Below are 21579 nucleotides of genomic sequence, written 5' to 3'. Positions count from 1 at the left end.
ATTCTGGTACACCTAAAACATGTGACCTCTAATCAGGCGCGCAACTTTGGTTTTAGAAGTGGGGTGGGACATTATTTTATTTTTTTATCCAGTCTGATAAACACCCCAGCCTACCTGAGGCCTCAGAGGTGTCTGCAAGGTCCTAAAGTACATCGGTGTCTCGTTTTGTATCACATTTCAATGATAAAACTGGGCAGGACAAAAATGCAATTTCCGAATGTGGGGGGGACATATCCCCCCGTCCTCAGTGAAAGTTGCCCCACTGCCTTTAACATTAAACTGGTGACTAGTGAAGTGAAAATGATTAGTGTATTTTTTTTTAGACAGCCAATTATTTTTCAACCTCTAGCCTTGGCACTAGAGGGCAGCATAATAGCATGAAACAGATGGAGACTTGACGCCCGATTAGATCCAGTGACTGTATGATCAGTTCTGTCGTGATTGTAAGCAGTGTCTGGAAAAAGTACCCAATTGTCATACTTGAGTAAAAGTAAAGATACCTTAATAGAAAATTACTCAAGTAAAAGTGAAAGTCACCAAGTAAAATACTATTTGAGTAAAAGTCTAAAAGTATTTGGTTTTAAATATACTTAAGTATATATACTTAATAAGCACCCCTATCTACATCGATCGGACAACAGTGGAGAAGATGGAAAGTTTTAAGTTCCTCGGCGTACATATCACTGACAAACTGAAATGGTCCACCCACACAGACAGTGTGGTAAAGAAGGCGCAACAGCGCCTCTTCAACCACAGGTGGCTGAAGAAATTTGACTTGTCACCTAAAACCCTCACAAGCTTTTACAGATGCACAATTGAGAGCATCCTGTCTGGCTGTATCACCGCCTGTTACGGCAACTGCACCGCCCACAACCGCAGGGCACTCCAGAGCGTAGTGCGGTCTGCACAATGCATCACTGGGGGCAAACTACCTGCCCTCCAGGACACCTACAGCACCAGATGTCACAGGAAGGCCAAAAGGATCATCAAGAACAACAACCACCCGAGCCACTGCCTGTTCTCCCCGCTATCATCCAGAAGGCGAGGTCAGTACAGGTGCATTAAAGCTGGGACCGAGAGACTGAAAAACAGTTTCTATCTCAAGGCCATCAGACTGTTAAACAGCCATCATTAACACAGAGAGGCGGCTGCCTACATACAGACTTGAAATCATTGGCCACTTTAATAAATAGAACACTTGTCACTTTAATAATGCCACTTTAATAATGTTTTCATATCATTCATTACTCATCTCATATGTATATACTGTATTCTATACCATCTATTGCATCTTAGCCTATGCTGCTCTGACATTGCTCATCCATATATTTATAGATTCTTATTCCATTCCTTTACTTAGATTTGTGTGTATTAGGTATTTGTTGTGGAATTGTTAGATATTACTTGTTAGATATTGCTGTGCTGTCAGAGCTGGAAGCACAAGCATTTCGCTACACTCGCAATAACATCTGCTAACCATGTGTATGTGACCAATAACATTTGATTTGATTTAAATGTAATTGCAAAAATATACTTAAGTATCAAAAGTAAAGGTATAAATCATTTCAAATTCTTTATATTAAGCAAATCAGACAGCACCATTTTCTTGTTTTACAAATTCACGGATATCCAACACTCTGACATAATTTACAAAAAAATGTGTGTTTAGTGAGTCCACCAGATCATTAATTTACATTTTAGTCATTTAGCAGACGCTCTTATCCAGAGCAACTATGGTTAAGTGCCTTACTCAAGGGCACATTGACAGATTTTTCTCAGGAATTCAAAGCAGCGACCTTTCGGTTACTGGCCTACCGCACAACCGGTAAGCTACCTGCAACCCCATTCAAAATGTAACGAGTACTTTTGGGTATCAGGAAAAATGTATGGAGTAAAAAGTACATTATTTTCTTTTGGAATGTAGTGAAGTAAAAGTAGGTGTAGTCAAAAATATAAATAGTAATGTAAAGTACAGATACCCCAAAAAACGTCAAGTAGGACTTTAAACTATTTCCACTATAATCGAGAGTTTCAATAAGCATTTCTCTACGGCTGGCCATGCTTTCCTCCTGGCTACCCCAACCCCGGCCAACAGCTCCGCACCCCCCGCAGCTACTTGCCCAAGCCTCCCCAGCTTCTCCTTCACCCAAATCCAGATAGCAGATGTTCTGAAAGAGCTGCAAAACCTGGACCCATGCAAATCAGCTAGGCTAGACAATCTGGACCCTCTCTTTCTAAAATTATCCGCCGCCATTGTTGCAATCCCTATTACCAGTCTGTTCAACCTCTCGTATCGCCCGAGATTCCTAAAGATTGGAAAGCTGCCACGGTCATCCCCCTCTTCAAAGGGGATGACACTCTAGATCCAAACTGTTACAGACCTATATCCATCCTACCCTGCCTTTCTAAAGTCCTCGAAAGCCAAGTTAACAAACAGATCACTGACCATTTCGAATCCCACCATACCTTCTCCTCTGCAATCTGGTTTCCGAGCTGGTCACGGGTGCACCTCAGACACACTCAAGGTACTAAACGATATCATAACTGCCATCGATAAAAGACAGTACTGTGTAGCCGTCTTCATAGACCTGGCCAAGGCTTTCGACTCTGTCAATCACCACATTCTTATCGGCAGACTCAACAGCCTTGGTTTCTCAAATGATTGCCTCGCCTGGTTCACCAACTACTTCTCAGATATAGGTTAGTGTGTCAAATCGGAGGGCCTGTTGTCCAGACCTCTGGCAGTCTCTATGGGAGTACCACAGAGTTCAATTCTCAGGCCGACTCTTTTCTCTGTATATATCAACGATGTTGCTCTTGCTGCGGGTGATTCCTTGATCCACCTCTACGCAGACGACATCATTCTGTATACATCTGGCCCTTCTTTGGACACTGTGTTAACAAACCTCCAAACAAGCTTCAATGCCATACAACACTTCTTCCGTGGCCTCCAAATGCTCTTAAACGCTAGTAAAACTAAATGCATGCTTTTCAACCGATCGCTGCCCGCACCCACCCGCCCGACTAGCATCACTACTCTGGATGGTTCTGACTTAGAATATGTGGACAACTACAAATACCTAGGTGTCTGGCTAGACTGTAAACTCTCCTTCCAGACTCATATTAAGCATCTCCAATCCTTCACTCACGCTGCCAAACATGTCCTCGTAAAACTGACTATCCTACCAATCCTTGACTTCGGCGATGTCATTTACAAAATAGCCTCCAACACTCTACTCAGCAAACTGGATGCAGTCTATCACAGTGCCATCCGTTTTGTCACCAAAGCCCCATATACCACCCATCACTGCGACCTGTATGCTCTCGTCGGCTGGCCCTCGCTACATATTCGTCACCAGAGCACTGGCTCCAGGTCATCTATAAGTCTTTGTTAGGTAAAGCTCTGCCTTATCAAATCAAATTCAAATCAAATTTATTTATATAGCCCTTCTTACATCAGCTGATATCTCAAAGTGCTGTACAGAAACCCAGCCTAAAACCCCAAACAGCAAGCAATGCAGGTGTAGAAGCATGGTGGCTAGGAAAAACTCCCTAGAAAGGCCAAAACCTAGGAAGAAACCTAGAGAGGAACCAGGCTATGAGGGGTGGACAGTCCTCTTCTGGCTGTGCCGGGTGGAGATTATAACAGCACATGGCCAAGATGTTCAAATGTTCATAAATGACCAGCATGGTCAAATAATAATAATCATAGTAGTTGTCGAGGGTGCAACAAGTCAGTAACACAAGAGTAAGTGTCAGTTGGCTTTTTCATAGCCGATCTTTGAGAGTATCTCTACCGCTCCTGCTGTCTCTAGAGAGTTGAAAACAGCAGGTCTGGGACAGGTAGCACGTCCGGTGAGCAGGTCAGGGTTCCAGCAGGTCTGGGATAGCAGGTCTGGGACAGGTAGCACGTCCGGTGAACAGGTCAGGCTTCCATAGCCGCAGGCAGAACAGTTGGAACTGGAGCAGCAGCACGGCCAGGTGGACTGGGGACAGCAAGGAGTCATCAAGCCAGGTAGTCCTGAGGCATGGTCCTAGGGCTCAGGTCCTCCGAAAGAAAGAGAGAAAGAGAGAATTAGAGAGAGCATATTTAAATTCACACAGGACACCGGAAAAGACAAGAGAAATACTCCAGATGTGACAGACTGACACTAGCCCCCCGACACATAAACTACTGCAGCATAAATATTGGAGGCTGAGACAGGAGGGGTCAGGAGAAACTGTGGCCCCATCCGATGAAACCCCCGGACAGGGCCAAACAGGCAGGATATAACCCCACCCACTTTGCCAAAGCACAGCCCCCACACCACTGGAGGGATATCTCCAACCACCAACTTACCATCCCGAGACAAGGCTGAGTATAGCCCACAAAGATCTCCGCCACGACACAACCCAAGGGGGGCACCAACCCAGACAGGAAGACCACGTCAGTAACTCAACCCACTCAAGTGATGCACCCCTCCCAGGGACGGCATGGAAGAACACCAGTAAGCCAGTGACTCAGCCCCTGTAATAGGGGTAGAGGCAGAGAATCCCAGTGGAATCCCAGAGGTTTTCCTTATCTCAGCTCCCTTGGCACCATAACAACACCCGCCCGTAGTACACGCTCCAGCAGGTATATCTCACTGGTCATCCCCAAAGCCAACACCCCCTTTGGCCGCCTTTCCTTCCAGTTCTCTGCTGCCAATGACTGGAACAAATTGCAAAAACAAAAAATACAAAAAAATAAATAAAAATTAAAAAAATAACAAAAAAAATGACAAAAAAATAAAATAAAAAATCGCTGAAGTTGTGGACTTATTCTCCCTCACTAACTTTAAGCATCAGCTATCTGAGCAGCTTACCGATCGCTGCAGCTGTACACAGCCCATCTGTAAATAGCCCATCGAACTACCTACTTCATCCCCATATTGTTTTTATTAACTTTGTTTTGCACACCAGTATTTCTACTTGCACATCATCATCTGCACATCTATCACTCCAGTGTTAATTTGCTAAATTGTAATTACTTCGCTACTATGGCATATTTATTGCCTTACGCCATATGCACACACTGCATATAGATTTTTATATTGTGTTATTGACTGTACTTTTGTTTATCCCACGTGTAACTCTGTGTTGTTTTTTTTAAATCGCACGCCTTTGCTTTATCTTGGCCAGGTCGCAGTTGTAAATGACAACTTGTTCTCAACTGGCCTACCTGGTTAAATAAAGGTGAAATCAAATTAAAATAAAAAAGGTTTACTTAAGTACTTTACACAACTGATTGTAAGTCACAATGACAATCAAATTAGAGGTCTGAAGACATACACAATGAATACTTACACTACATGGCCAAAAGTATGTGCTCGTCGAACATTTTTTTCCAAAATCATGGGCATTAATATGGAGTTGGTCCCCACTTCCAATTGTGGCGAGTTTTACACCACTCCAGCCAACGCTTGGCATTGTGGGAATGGTAAACCTGTGTGCAGCTGCTCGGCCATGGAAACTGATTTCTCGACTAAACAGTTTTGACCTTGCTTCCAGAGGCAGTTTGGAACTCGGTAGTGAGTATTGCAACTGAGGACACACGATTTTTATGCGCTTTCAGCACTCCCATTCTGTGAACTTGTGTGGCCTACCACTTAGCGGCTGAGCCGTTGTTGCTCCTAGGTATTTCCACTTCACAATAACAGCACTTACTGTTGACCGGGGCAGCTCTAACAGGGTAGACGTTTGACAAACTGACTTGTTGAAAGGTGGCATCCTATGACAGCGCCATGTTGAAAGTCACTGAGCTCTTCATTATGGGCCACTCTACAGCCAATGTTTGTCTCTGGAAATTGCATGGCTGTGTGCTCAATTTTATACATTTGTCTTCTTCTATGGTATAATGTCGGTCGAAACAATGTGAAGTGCGGGTGTTATGCACCTGTCAGCAACCATTGTGGCTGAAATATCCGAATCCACTAATTTTGAAGGCGTGTCCATATACTCTTGACCATGTAGTGTATCTACTGCAGGGCTAAATACGCCTAGCTTCTACGTCCCATAAACGTTTCCAAAAAGTCATGTATTTAAAAGTAAGTAAGAGAGAAACAAACCCGAAACAATTGATCACAGCCTAGGTCTATGCCAGACAGTTAATCCTTTAATATAATTAAGGTGTTTAAGGACGTTGTAGCTGTGTCAAAACACGGCCCTATTTTCTGTCAGCAAGTTTTATTGTCTTTGAAGTGTGAAATGCACAGCGCGAGGGAGAGTGAACATTCGCACGGATTATTCCCTTACGCTGAATTTCCATTTGTATTCATCATGGTGTGATATGCGAAAAAATGTTTAAAGTAGATTACATGCCTCAATCATTAATAGCTGAGGGAGACGTCACTTTATTTTTGAATCGTTATCCCCGGGAAAAGTGCGCTCTACTTCGAAATAATATGCAGAATTTGGTGACCCATCTTTCACGATGTCAATTTCAAGGCTGGATGAGGGTTATCGGTAAGTAGCAATTAAACACAACAAATGTGTCTAGCTAGCTAACTAGCTAGCTAATGAAACCTTAAGTGCCGATGAAAGGGGGAGGAAGTTGCTTTGCCTCAAAGCAATGGGCCCCTAGTTAACTAGGTTGATATGCGTGATAAAATGTTATGCCATGCACGTGAAGTAAACACTTAGTGTACAAAACATTACGAACACCTGCTCTTTCCATGACAGACCGACCAGGTGTATCCAGGTGAAAGCTATGATCCCTTATTGATGTCACTTGTTAAATCCACTTCAATCAGTGTGTAGATGAAGGGGGTGAGACATGTTAAAGAAGGATTTTTAAGCCTTGAGATAACTGAGACATGGATTGTGTGTGACATTGAGGGTGAATGGGCAAGACAAAAGTGCCTTTGAATGGGGTATGGTAGTAGGTACCAGGCGCACCTGTTTGTGTCAGGAACTGCAATGCTGCTGGGTTTTTCACGCTCAGTAGTTTCCTGTGTGTATCAATAACGGTCCACCACCCAAAGGACATACAGCCAATTTAATACAACTGTGGGAAGCACTGGAGTCAACATGTGCCAGCATCCCTGTTGAACGCGTTCAGGACCTTGTAGAGCCCATGCCCCGACGAATTGAAGCTGTTCTGAGGGTGCAACTCAATATTAGGAAGGTGTTTTTAATGTTTTGGCCAGCTCTAAATCAAATTCCTGCTGTAGTAATTCTAGCTAGCTAGCTACGCATGAGTCATGACAGGTGAGAATCTAATTCATGTGTCTTTCCTTTTCTTGTTGACAAGTTATGCAACCATAGTACAAATATTAAACTGCAGGATACAAGCTTCGTTGTGTAAAAAAAACAGTAATACAGTTGACAGGAGTGATGCAACCATTACAAAGAAAAAGTAAGCAGGACTAAGCTGTAAGCTTAACTGGACACACGGGATACTTATCCATTCTTCAGAAGAGGGAACAATCACTCAGCCTTGCTATGTCTTCAATCTGATATGGGCACACACTTACTGACAATGCTGATGTAGCCTATCATAAGGTTAACATCAAATGAGACAAAATCCTTCTTCCTCAAGCAGTATACTACTTGAATTTGTGAACGTTAGAGGACGTAACAGCATGGGACATTTGACCCCTGGTAGTAACCTTAATCTCCCAGAAAGTGGGGATTACTGAAAGCACAGCGTTCGCCTGCAATAACATTTTCTGTGCTGCCTGCCTACAGTGCTTAACTAATATAGTATCAACTTCTTTTGAGTTTGATAAGTCTAGCTCTGTAGCTAAGTTACTGTGTCTGATGGAGTTGTCACCAGCAGTAATGAGCCAAGAAGAATGAGACCACCATACTACAGTGAAGGTTATTGAATGATTCCCTTGATTTGATAAGGCTTGATGCCCTCTGTGTGATGTGGGGGAAGAAGGGATCTGAAAATGATTGTTTGCTCTTTATCAGTTTACATGAGTCCCATCTCCACTGTACAATCCGGGATGCTGGCATGTTTTTTTTTATGTGCGAAATAGAACGTGTCAGAGAACGTCATTCTCTTATGTGGTGATTGAAACAGCGTTCATTCTATAAGATGCATTTCAAACTTGCAAAATTTTAATTAGGCTGTCATCCATTCCAATAGAAAGGACTCGCTTCTATGTACTTACAGGTACTGTAATTAATATTGGAAAAAAATACACTAAAGCCTATTAAGAGGAATCCACATTCATTGTCTGTCATAGTTTGTTAATATGTGTGTTTTGCAGATATGAAGAGCTCATCAACTAATTGGATATCCTGCGGCCAGCCTTTCACTGAGCCTGCCATATGGAAGCCCAAGTTCTGCATAGTTACCGACTGTCAGCTACTCCTATTGGACAAACAAGAGGTATTTAACTCCTACCAAATAATGGTGACCTGTGTGGCTCAGTTGGTAGAGCATGGTGTTTGCAACACCAGGGTTGTGGGTTCGATTCCCACGGGGGACCAGTATGGAGAAAGAATTTATGAAATGTATGCATTCACTACTGTAAGTTGCTCTGGATAAGAGTGTCTGCTAAATGACGACTAAAATGTAAAATGTAAATTTTTTTAATGAATAATATGTGGTGTGAGGATTGAAGAGATGGGAAATCATGTAGGCCTACATTTGTATTCGTTTTTTTTTAAGGCGAGTGGAATTCCACCCTTCTGGAGCCTGGAGTGTACTGTCCCATTGTTTATTACCAGTAGCAACTGTAGCATAAGTTGTTGTCTTTGCCTGTTGTCCTGGCTGTTACTCAGATCCACCCGCTGCTGCTGCAGGAGCGCCGGGCCGAGTCGTGCACGGTATGGCTACTACGTCATACCCTCACTGTGCCCAGAGACCGCCACACCCTTGGAGACAAAACAGCCCTGGCCACAGTCAACAGTAAGTACAGTCTACCCACTCCTACCCTACCAGACAGAGTACACATCACTCCTCTTATACTATGGGATGAAACGCTTACCTGTCAATCAACACAGTAGAGAACAAGTAAAATATGTGATCTTGTTCGTTCACTCCATCTTTGTTGACTACTTTGCCATTTCTTCTTCAATCGGAAGCAGAGCAAATTAGGCTACTCGTTGAAAATATTGGTTTAGACATTTGTCTAAGGATGAAGTCTGGAGTAACTGATTTTCGGCTTTGTTTGAGTCCTAATGCTACAAATGAATTGAGCCTAGATGTAGGTAAATGAAACTTTGATGCGAAAATTGCTTGTGGTGGTGAAATCAAGGCTTTTTTTTCAGAATGGGGATAAACTGCTTGTGGATTAGGCCTAACGGTGGAAGAGTGTGCGTAGACATTCTGAAAAAATACTGAAACTAATGTTTTGCAAAATTATCAGGTTTATGTTTAGTCTTGTCCTGGAGACAGAACTGAGTGATTTCTGCTAGATGGGCCAGCTGCAAAGTCAAAATTGGCTATATTGTAAAAATGTATGAAAACAAACGTGCTTTTTTGAGCCGACAGCACCTCTTACTGAGACACGGGTGAACCTAGCCTATTTCCTTTCCTTACCACTGGAGGTCTCAGCAGTCAAGGACTCGGAACATCCTCAAACATTTTCTAGTCATTCCTTTCCCAGTACGCTGCAATAATGGCAAACTGTGACCACAGGACTCAAAATCGAAATTCCTTGGTGATCTAATATAATCCATACATTTGTCGATTATTGCTTGTTTTTGCCCAGTAGTGTCCCTAGGTGTGCCCCAAGTAGAGTCCTTCACAGGTCAGTTTTTCGGAGCCACGCCGTCCGGCCACATCAATTCAGAGCCCCACCCGACATCAGGACAGATTTTTCTCCGCAACCCGACCCACTGGCATAGAATTGTTCAAAGAGCTGATCCGTAAACCAGTCATATAACATTAATTTATGTTAAAAAAAATGAGGACTCCAGAGTAGTAGGCTTTATTATGATTATTATTAGGCTATTATTACTGTTCCCTTTCCCTGCATGAATGAATTTGTCTGCATATCTATTCACCATTTCGATAAAAGGAAACCATGCCATGCATTAAGAACTATATAATTTTATTTCATAATGCGATGTGTCACTCAAATTGCTTTGAGAGAAAGAGCCTTCTAATTAGACTTCTTACCTAATGAAAGCCTGTAGCCGACATAACAAAACAAGACCTTTCAATATTGTTTAGATAATCAAATAGCTTAACTTAAATAAACCATTCCCAGAATCGAATATAGGCTGCAAAAATAGGCTACATTTATTTAGTAGGTTCCTCAAACTTTTACCAGCCGCTCCGGTTTACACTTTTTATATGGCCTGCGTGTAGTCTAATGAACAAAAGCCTGAATTAATGTTATAATTAATTGATAATTAACTGAATTATCGAAAACAAATAGGCCTACCTCGTCATTGTCCTTACAAACTGGGGATTTCACTTGTGCAGCACCTGTTTCCCCTATATTGTTGTAGCCTATACCCTTATCATAACCTTTCTTTTTATTTCTCCGGTTAGGCCTATGCTAGACATTTTTGCGTGAGCTAGGCTAGTCCCGTGTAGCTTAGTTGGTAGAGCATAAATGTCATGTAAAATGTAAAAAAAAATGTATCCAGGGAAAGTAAGCTTGGCAATGTGTCATATACTCATGTGGGGAGAGGGAACATAAGCTTTGCACGTGGACAAATTATAACGTTTTAGCATCACACAAATAAGGGATACTGTAGTTCCCAGCTCCAAACACTCTCAATGCGAGCGTGGCTGATGTCTTAAGTCTGCCTCGCTGCTCACAGAATGGAATTCGCAAAACACAATGCAACACATGAAGCTTCTGGGTTTTTAAAAAGGTGTATTATCTTGATTTAAAATGTTTCCGACCTGCAATGTAATGGTTCTGAACCACGAGCCAACCCACAGATTGAAATAATGTTTTCATTCCACCGGGAACCGTGGGTATCCGATCCGATGCAGGACTCCAGCCCCTTAGCTACTGTGCCCCTAGCTTCTGTTGCCCCTGCATCGCAACCTGGTTGTGTAAAGGAGAAGGTGACTGGCCATTGGTCAGGATCTCAGAGAACTGAAGTGAGAGGGATTCTGAGCTATGTTTTGTTTAGTGACCATATGATGAAAAGGGAGAGAAGAAGAAAAAACATGCTGTGTCTTTAAGAGCTGAGTTGCGAGTGCTGGCAGCCAGGCCCTGAGTTGAGCTCAACCCAATCATAGTCCTGGAATGGCTGCCAGATGTAGCATAGCAGCAGCCAGAACACAGCAGAGTTGACCCTGCAAAACTAGGCAGCGCTACTCACTGGGGCAGGCGGGAGACGAGGATACGTTTCTGAGCCTCACTCGATTCTACATCCTCACGCACATACACGCACAGGGCTGGCAGAAAGGAGTATGCCTCATTCGGTGCTGTGAAGTTATGGAGTTGGACACCGCGGCCAAACCAGAGAGCTACAATGGTAAGGAGAACGTTTTAATCAAGCAGACAAACTGTTGAAGCCTGCTTCTGTCCCCGTGGCAAAGGGAGCTTTAAGGTTATAAAGATTGGCAGTTGTTCACTTTGAGCTTCTCTCTCACTCAGTTCCAGATTTGAGTTCTGGTGAAGTGGGGTTGTTTGCTGTGGAGACAGATTGCTTGTGGAATTCCTATGAATCAGATGTTTTGTTCGAGTAGATGGAGCAGAAGCCTGTGGGTTCTAATACTGTATTCAAAATACTGTTTATTAGGAAGAACTTTTAGTCCATTTGAAAGCCACTAGGAAGAATGTTTTAGTCCATAGAGATTGTTAGTTGAAAAAGTGATTGGACTGTTTACTGTTTTTGCTTAGAATGTGATGTCTGGGGTATTTTTCTGTCTCAGAATAAATTCAAACAATCTGTGCAGTAACTGGATTTCCACTCTGTAATCTGTGGGCTGAATGACTCATAAAAATCCTGTGTTGGGTCTTCTGAGGAATAACAACTGCGCAGCACATCGGCTCAAGTGTGAGGACGTGTAGGAGTCACTAAGATGTTTGAGAAAACAACAGAGATTGTTTCTCTTAAAAGCTTGTACATTATTTTAACATTTCAGAACAACTTTTCAGTGTACTGTTGATGAGAAATTCTCCTTTGTTTCAAATAGCGATCCACTTGGAATATTTAGAATATTTCCACGGCCACACTTGGCTGACTTGGATTTATTCTGTTTTATTAGCCTGGGCTCTGTGCCATTTTCAAATTTGTCATGAGAATACCACACTAACTTTAATTTCCTTGGAAATATAGTCTGTTCTCTTGTTAAATCCTACAACTAGTTGGTTCAGCTCATTGAAGTACAGTATCTAGTATCTACACAGTCGAGTATGGATTAGAGTAGTCACCCATCCTGGTGTTGGTGCTCAGACAGTCTTCCTCTAGGTTCTTGTCTAGGTTGTGCTGGCCCTGATGCACCAGTCAGTAACCTAGACACTTTGTTCATAACTGCCAGGTGGGCTTTGTTCATAACTGCCAGTGTCTTCATGTCAGTGCTCTGATATGATCAACACATTTACTTATACTATTCTTTAGTTCGTAAGAGTTTGAATGAAGACATCAGCCTATTTTTCTATTTAACATGCCCCATGGTTCATTTGAATACATATTTTAGAATTTCTAGCTTTATGAGCATTCAATGTTTTGGTGTGATGAATAATTAATTGAAGGATATTAGCACTTACAGGATTCACTGTCAGTACTAAAGGTACTGGTCTGGTACACACCTTTTTTACCTCTACTACTCTAACAGCTGAAAAAAACTATCAGAAATTCCTCCTCAAATATTCATGAATATTGAGCTGAAATATCAATATTAACAGTTAATTTTACATAGTGTTTACTCATCATCCTCTTAAGTATCCAGAACCATTTGTTTTTCTTACACTAAGGGATGACATGCTCCAGACAACCTGCAGTAGGACTAAATCTAACACAAAGTGTTAGCATAATCTGATGACATAATTATTAAATTGGACATAATTTGCTTTAGCATGAAAATAGTCAACATTTTCTTACTGTGTTGCGATGATGGATTGGCAATAGCCTATAGTGGACATGTTATTGCAGTTTGAGGGATGATCTTAACTCTACTGTTGGGGAGAAAGACCCAACATCCCACAGTGGCATTATACTTGGGCCCCATCCTTTTGTTCATCAATTTAGATGTCTCCCTAGTTACAAAAATGGTCCTATTCACTGCCAACATTTAGATACAGTATGTCTTTCAAACCAAATAATCTAACCACTGTTGGCTGATTTCAAAATGTCATTGAAACAATTATAAACAATAAAATGTGTTGTAAGGCGGCTTACTAAAAATCTCCCATGTTTTTTCTTGTCCTTTTTTTTCTCAATTTTACCAAGTAGGCTAAACAGTATTTTGTTTTTATCTCCTCTAGCATGGGAGAACTTGTCTGCTTGGGATGAGTCCCCCCTCCAGATTGAAAAATGCCTCCAGTGTACATGAGTGGAATTAGGAGCTAGGAGCAGAACTGCCATGTCTGTCGGTGCCATCTTGGCAATTAAGTGTCCGCCTTATTTTCGTAACCAAATAACTCTAATATAGGTTAGAGAATAATCTATTGAAAGTCTATTTGCATTGGATTATTTACAGTTCCCCTTAAAAAAGCGGTATGGCTTGCTCATGCCTTTTGAGTTAAAAGCTGATGATTGTGGATGACATTTTAATGGGTCCATTTTGGCCCTCTTGAAAGGCAAAGTGTTTGCCTCTGAATTTATTGGGAGGATTGACAGAACAATGGTGCACTTCTTTTTGACTCAACTTTTTGGGGAGTTGAACTGCGTAGGTGCATTAAATCTAGCTTTAAACTGAGAAATGTTGAAGATGCATTTGTAACCTTTATAGTCTATGCAATGGTAGTTTTTGTTTCGAAATCCACTTTATACTGTACAGTTGTGAAAGTATGTTTTACATGAAGGCTAGCTGACACCAGCTCTTCCCATGTCATTTAGGTGGAAACATGAGGCTGTCACTCATCAAATTGTCTTTGAATCTAGTAACAAGGCTCAGTTGTCAATGCTCCTGCTATGTGCTTCAGTGGTTTTACTGATCGGCATGATGACAGTTGCCTTTGGCACTTCAATTCACCTTGAGAGCAAGGTACTGATTTGAGAGATTTTACATTTCTATGAAATGTTTGCAATTTAATGATACGTGTCCCTTTATTCAGCTCAGTTGTATTAGAGCAGAGTAACTGATTTAGTTGTCAGATATATAAAAAATAAAGATAAAATGTTGACTAAATTAGGCTACATGGTTTGACTAAATGGTGTGAAATATTTGACACACTAGTTCTCTTTTTCTATTCTTTAAACTCCACCTGTTGAGCCACTGTGATTAAATGTTGAGCTGCCAAGGAGAAGACAATAAGCAAATGTCCCTTCACTGTAGATCTCATGCTCCATCTTTGACATATACACATAAACATGTTAAAGTGTGTGGGCTTGTGACATTTGAAGTCCGAATTCCTTTGGAGAGGAACTTGGCTCAGCTGGCCGTCATACGCCAGGGCAATTCGCTGACCTCACATGCTGCACACAAGTGTCTTTGTCTGTGAAAAACCAGCTGTATCTTCACTGTTGTTTCTATAGTCCTCCACTCAGGAAGTTCTGTCTTGCACAGCTAGTCAGGCCAATGGGCTGGAGTGCACCACACAATGATAGACTCATAGCAATGAGTTGAGAACATACAGTGGAACAGCATATAGTGGAACAGCATGTAGCAGAGAGAGAGAAAGTATTTTGCATGAATTCAGAACAGTATTACCCCTCTTTGTAGGCCAAGGACACCCTTGTTCAAGAAACAGCGGCCGGCTATGGCAGAGATAAATCACAGATAAAAAATATCTCAAAACAAGGCCATACTTTCAAAGCCATCTTATTTTTCCCGCACGTTAATGATAATATGATACATTCACAAGACTTGTGAAGCCTGCCTTCTCAGTTCTGACTCCAGCTACCTACTGTAGCCTCACTCCCTATATACCGTGCCCTCTAATTGGCTACTCTAAGCCAGGAATGTAGCTCTCTGCAGTGCTTGTTCCCCTGAATGCCACAGAGAGAAAGAGGGAGAGAGAGTATTGTTGTAACCCAGTACCCAAAAAGCTCCTGAACAAAAGAATGCCTCATTTCTATTATTTTCTTTATTCTTGGAAGAGGGAGGGACACACCTCGGAGAGGCAGTCTTGACTTTGTGACGGCCTCTCTTTGAGTTGAGAGAAGGGGGAAATGGCTGGGCCATTGTGGATGGCTCTAACTTACTGTTTAGCTTTCAGAGCAAAGGATCAAAGTCACTCTTTGGAGTGAGGAAAAAGTATGTCTGAAGTTTTCCCTCATCCTTACACCTTTCCCAGCTGTGATCTTTTGCTGAGAGAGAGAGAGAGAGACTATCTCTCCAGGGAGTCCCTTCATTGCTTTGTGCTCTTTGTGGAAGACGGACGCACGTTGCAGTGCAATCCACAGGTACTGTACATTCCAATCACAAAACTCCAGAGAGTCAACAATGCCTTTGAATGTACCCCTCCACATTGACTCAGTACTGGTACTCCTTGTATATAGCCTCCTTATTGTTTTTGTGTTACTATTTTATTTTTCCTTTAGCAAATATTTGTTTTTTTAACTCTGCATTGTTGGGAATGGGCTTGTAAGTAAGCATTTCACTGTAAAGTCTACACCCTGTTCTATTTGGCGCATGTGACCAATACCATTTTGAGTTGATTTGTATGTTTTCAATCTAGATGTAAAAATCTAGTTTGCTGCCATGGTAACGCCAGTATAGAAATGCTAGCCGGTAGCTCTTCAATCATGCCAAGTTGGGACTTCACCACCCATAAGTCACCAAAATGAAGTTATTTTTGGCAGAACGTGTTGTACTGTATACGTCTAAGTCAGCAAGCAGTCGGTGTGAATTTGAATAGTATAATTCTCCATCAGGAATCACATTCCAATACACTAAAACAGACACAGAAATGTGGCAGGGCTGTAATAGCCCGTAAACTTGACTGAAACCATGTAGCATGAGGATGGTTTTTGTGTTGTGTTTTTGCTGTTTGCATTGTGCTGTGTTGTGAAGAATGTTTGGCGTAAAAGTATTTCAGACCTAGTTGGATGCTGTACACCTTGTCTAGTGATTGCATTTTGTGTCTCTAGACTGCTCTCGTCAATGTACAATGGCTCAGAGTCACACTGCCTGCAGAAACAACAGTTCCTTACCAGTTTACCACCAACTGGATTGAGAAGGTCCATCTAGAGAGAATGTACACAACACTGCTTATTATCTTTCCATCAGGACATTATTTCTGTACACTTTTCCCACCCTGTTCTCCAGAGGGAATCCCATCTTTCCATTTTTTTGCCACGCTCACTCACTCCTAGAATCCTCTATGTGCTCAAACAATGTCGCTTGGATGATAAATTATAACAATCTCAATCTTTACTAAGGTTGTAAAATTCCGGAAAACATTCCCAGTTCTCTGGATCTTTCTGAAACGTTGCAATCCTAATCTTTACATATAGACACAGTCAGCATGCTAATGATAGGATTGCTAATCCTGATGAAAGTAGAGCTGGGACAATAAACAGCAAATTATCGATACTGACCGAACCAATCATTTATCGAGGACATTTTACTCATATGGATAATAATGATAAGTAGCCTTTACTAAAGGAATGTGAAGTTTGAAATGTTGTAGCCTAAGTCTTAGGGCTGGGCGATATGGGCAAAATGTCATATCACATAAAAAAATTGACGGTATGACGGCCTTTTTATGTTTTTGAATAATACAAGTTTTAAATGTGCTTTATGAGCAGTGCGTGACCCTAGGGTGGCAACACATACATTCTAAGTTATTTCAATGGGTCTTTCTCCATTCCGATTGTTTTATACTGTTCAACTCAACTTCAACCTAAAATAATTTCCTGCATTTCCATCCATTTCTGCTTTTCCTGCACTCATTTGAGATCATTTCCACACTGCCACGTAGGGCTGCATGATATGGGCAAACAATCTAAGCCTTATTTTTAACCAAATTTTGCAATTTAACTTGTGATTTTAGAGCAAAACACTTGGATGAACTTTTGGAATCTTGGAAATAGAATAATCATTCTAATTATATAGTTATAATAAAATAGTGGGCACTTTGAATGCAGTGTTGTTTGACATGACATCGAATTAAAATGCCAGGGAGGAGTTATTGTGACAAGGGTAGGAACCATAATCTTTGGCTACAGTAACCGTAAAAGCCTTGGTTTCATGCATGTTAACATTAGAAGCCTACTCCCAAAGTTTGTTTTATTCACTGCTTTAGTAAACTCTGCCAACCCAGATGCCCTAGCTGTGTCTTATTCCTGGCTTAGGAAGGCCACCAAAAACCCTGAAATTTCCATCCCTAACTATAACATTTTCTGACAAGATAGAATTGCCAAAGGGGGCAGTGTTGCAATATACTGCAGAGATTTTACAGTTCTGTCTTACTATCCATGTCTGTACCCAAACAATTTGAACTTCTACATTTAAAAATCCACCTTTCCAGAAACAAGTCTCTTACTGTTGCTGCTTGCTATAGACCACCTTCTGCCCCCAGCTGTGCCCAGGACACCATATGTGAATTGATTGCCCCCCATCTATCTTCAGAGCTCGTGCTGTTAGGTGACCTAAACTGGGACATGCTTAACACCCCGGCCATCCTACAATCTAAGCTTGATGCCCTCAATCTCACACAAATTATCAATGAACCTACCAGGTACATCCCCAAATCCGTAAACACAGGCACCCTCATAGATATCATCCTAACCAACCTGCCCTCCAAATACACCTTTGCTGTCTTCAACCAGGATCTCAGCGATCACTGCCTCATTGCTTGCGTCCGTAATGGGTCTGCGGTCAAACAACCACCACTCATCACTGTCAAACGCTCCCTGAAACACTTCAGGCAGCAGGCCTTTCTAATCGACCTGGTCCAGGTATCCTGGAAGGATATTGACTTCATTCCGTCAGTAGAAGATGCCTGGTTATTCTTTTAAAAGTACTTTTCTCACAATCTTAAATAAGCATGCCCCATTAAATTTTTTTTGAACCAGGAACAGATATAGCTTGTGGTTCACTCCAGACCTGACTGTCCTTGACCAGCACAAAAACATCCTGTGGCGTACGGCATTAGCATCGAATAGCCCCCGCGATATGCAACTTTTCAGGGAAGTTAGGAACCAATATACACAGGCAGTTAGGAAAGCAAAGACTAGCTTTTTCAAACAGAAATTTGCATCCTGCAGCACAACCTCTAAAAAGTTCTGGGACACTAAAGTCCATGGAGAATAAGAGCACCTCCTCCCAGCTGCCCACTCCACTAAGGCTAGGAAACACTGTCACCACCGATAAATCCACAATAATTGAGAATTGCAATAAGCGTTTTTCTACGGCTGGCCATGCTTTCCACCTGGCCACCCCTACCCTGGTCTCCAAGCCTCACCCATTTCTCCTTCACCCAAATCCAGATAGCTGATTTTCTGAAAGAGCTGCAAAATCTGGACCCCTACAAATCAGCAGGGTTAGACAATCTGGACCCTCTCTTTCTAAAATGATCAGCCGAAATTGTTGCAACCCCTATTACTAGCCTGTTCAACTTCTCTTTCGTATCATCTGAGATCCCCAAAGATTGGAACGCTGCCACGGTCATCCCCCTCTTCAAAGGGGAGACACTCTAGATCCAAACTGTTACAGACCTATATCTATTCTACCCTGCCTTTCTAAGGTCTTCGAAAGCCAAGTTAACAAACAGATCACCGACCATTTCAAAACCCACCGTACCTTCTCCACTATGCAATCTGGTTTCCGAGCTGGTCATGGGTGCACCTCAGCCACGCTCAAGGTCCTAAACGACATCATAATCAGCTGCACAGATAAATACCTAGGTATCTGGTTAGACTGTAACTCTCCTTCCAGACTCACATTAAGCATCTCCAATCCAAAATTAAATCTAGAATCGGCTTCCTATTTCGCAACAAAGGATCCTTCACTCATGGTGCCAAACACCCTCGTAAAACTGACTATCCTGCCGATCCTTGACTAAGGAGATGTCATTTACAAAATAGCCTCCAACACTACTCAGCAAATTGGATACAGTCGATCACAGTGCCATCCGTTTTGACACCAAAGCCCTATATACTACCCACCACTGTGACTTGTATGCTCTCGTTGGTTGGCCCTCGCTTCATATTCATCACCAAACCCACTGGCTCCAGGTCATCTATAAGTCTTTGCTAGGTAAAGCCCCGCCTTATCTCAGCTTACTGGTCACCATAGCAGCAACCGCCCGTAGCACGGGCTCCAGCACGGAATATTTCACTGGTCACCCCCATAGCCAATTCCTTGTTTGGCCGTCTTTCCTTACAGTTCTCTGCTGCCGATGACTGGAACGAACTGCAAAAATCATTGAAGCTGGAGACTTATCTCCCTCACTAACTTTAAGCACCAGCTGTCCGAGCAACTCACAGATCACTGCACCTGTACATAGCCCATCTGTAAATAATCCATCCAACTACCTCACCCCCATACTGTTATTTATATTTTTTGCTCCATTGACCCCAGTATCTCTACTTGCACATTCATCTTCTGCACATCTATCACTCCAGTGTTTAAATTGTAATTATTTCGCCACTTTGGCCTATTTATTGCCTTACTTCCCTTATCTTACCTCATTTGCACACACTGTACATAGAGAAACAGTCAATAACACAATATACTTTATTTTTGTTTATTCCATGTGTAACTCTGTGTTTGTGTCGCACTGCTTTGCTTCATCTTGGCCAGGTCACGGTTGTAAATGAGAACTTGTTCTCAACTAGCCTACCTGGTTAAATAAAGGTGAAATAAAAAGTACTAGTCAAAAGTTTGGACACACATACACATTTAAGGTTTTTTTCTTTATTTTTACTGTTTTTCTACATTTTGTAGAAAAATAGTCTAGACATCAAACTATGGAATCATTTAGTAACCAAGAAAATATATTTTATATTTGAGATTCTTCAAAGTAGCCACACTTTTCCTTGATGACAGCTTTGCACACTCGTGGAATTCTCTCAGTCAGCTTCATATATATAAAGTGCCAGTCAAATTTTTGACTGGTACTGTATTTATTTATTTTTTGTAACTCGTGCACATTCATGTTATTAATTTATCCTTAGATTGATCGTTATTGTGATAATTGGGTCCATTTATGGTGATATGGATGTTTTCCCTTTATCGCCCAGCTCTCGATGAAAGCCAATGCAGAGCACAAGACCTGGAATTAGCACTGAAGTTTTGGCAAAGTTTTTGTTGGCCAGAGCTGGGTGGAGTAATAAGCTGATTTAGGGTGTTTAGAACAATCCTTTATCTGGTATCACTAGTTATCTTTGAGTATAAAGATATCCTTCACTGTAGTGGTGAGGACCAGTCTCAAGTAGAAGCTTCTCCACAACCAAAACTGGGATTTGAAAGCCAACAGTGAAGGTTTTGAGGGTAGGCCAATGCTATGTTTGGTGTTCTAAGAGTTCATTTCTACTGCATGTATTGTGTATATGTATATACACTCACCGGACAGTTAGGTACACCACCCCGGTCACGAAAATTGATCGCTCCTACAGACAGCGAGTCACATGGCCATGGCTTTTTATATAACGCAGGCAGACAGTCAGTGAGGCAATCAGTTACTGTTCGATTGAACGTTAGAATGGGCAAAACAAGTGACCTAAGTGACTTTGAGCGTAGTATAATCGTCGGTACCTCAGAAACGGCTTCCCCCCTGGGCTTTTCACGCACCAGTATCAAGGGTTTACCGAGAATGGTGTGTCAAACAAAAAACATCCGGTCAGCGGCAGTTCTGTGGGTGAAAACAGCTCTTTGATGAGAGAGGTTGGAAGGACAATGGCAAGAATTGTGTAAGCTAACAGGCGGGCAACCAACCAACAAATAATGGCGGTACAACAGTGGTGTGCAGAACGGCATCTTGGAACGCACACCTCGTTGATCCTTGTCACGGATGGGCTATTGCATCAGATGACCACACCGGGTTCCACTCCTATCAGCTAGAAACAAGAAGAAGCGGCTCCAGTGGGCACGCGATCACCAACATTTGAGGACAATTGAAGAGTGGAAAAACATTGCCTGGAATATGACCGCGCGTTCAGTTTACTTGAGTGGCAAGCACAGTCTGCACAGTCTGCACAGACCCCAGACCTCAACCCAATAGAGCATCTTTGGGATGAGATGGAACAGGCGGTTCGCAGCTTGAATGTACCGCTGTCCAATCTGCAGTAACTGCATGATGCCATCACGTCAGCATGGACCTACATCCCTGTGGAACGTTCCAGACACCTTGTAGAATGCCCCAAAGAATTCAGGCTGTTCTGGAGGCAAAGGGTGGTCCGACCCACTACTAGATGGGTGTACCTAATAAACTGGCCTGTGTATATTATTTTGTATGACTTAACCCAATATCTCACATTGGCCATATGCACGACTACAAAAAAGATGGGAACAGCATGCAAACTCAAGTAGGTCACCCAGACCTCTGTTTCTTGCTCATAAGACATTTTCCGCAGCCTGGC

At 42.1% G+C, this 21579-nt stretch overlaps 1 protein-coding gene across 3 annotated transcripts in view; it reads left to right on the top strand.

Annotated features, from left to right (window-relative positions):
* Window positions 1–6227: 6227 nt before the first annotated feature.
* Window positions 6228–21579, top strand: part of dab2ipa (DAB2 interacting protein a) — a 128244-nt gene continuing 112892 nt past the window's right edge. The window contains exons 1-3 of one of the 3 annotated variants that reach the window (XM_029717778.1): window positions 6228–6483; window positions 8238–8359; window positions 8755–8881. In XM_029717778.1, the coding sequence (XP_029573638.1) occupies window positions 6318–6483; window positions 8238–8359; window positions 8755–8881 (415 nt within the window). In that variant the 5' untranslated portion in view covers window positions 6228–6317. Of the gene's footprint in view, window positions 6484–8223; window positions 8360–8754; window positions 8882–11225; window positions 11419–21579 lie in introns of those variants that run through there. The other 2 variants (XM_029717779.1, XM_029717780.1) reach the window with 2 other exon arrangements.

Source organism: Salmo trutta, chromosome 27 (genome assembly GCF_901001165.1).
Source record: "Salmo trutta chromosome 27, fSalTru1.1, whole genome shotgun sequence".
Taxonomy (NCBI): Eukaryota; Metazoa; Chordata; class Actinopteri; order Salmoniformes; family Salmonidae; genus Salmo; species Salmo trutta.
Note: the sequence above shows the minus strand (reverse complement) of the source record. Positions and strands in the feature narration are given on the sequence as shown.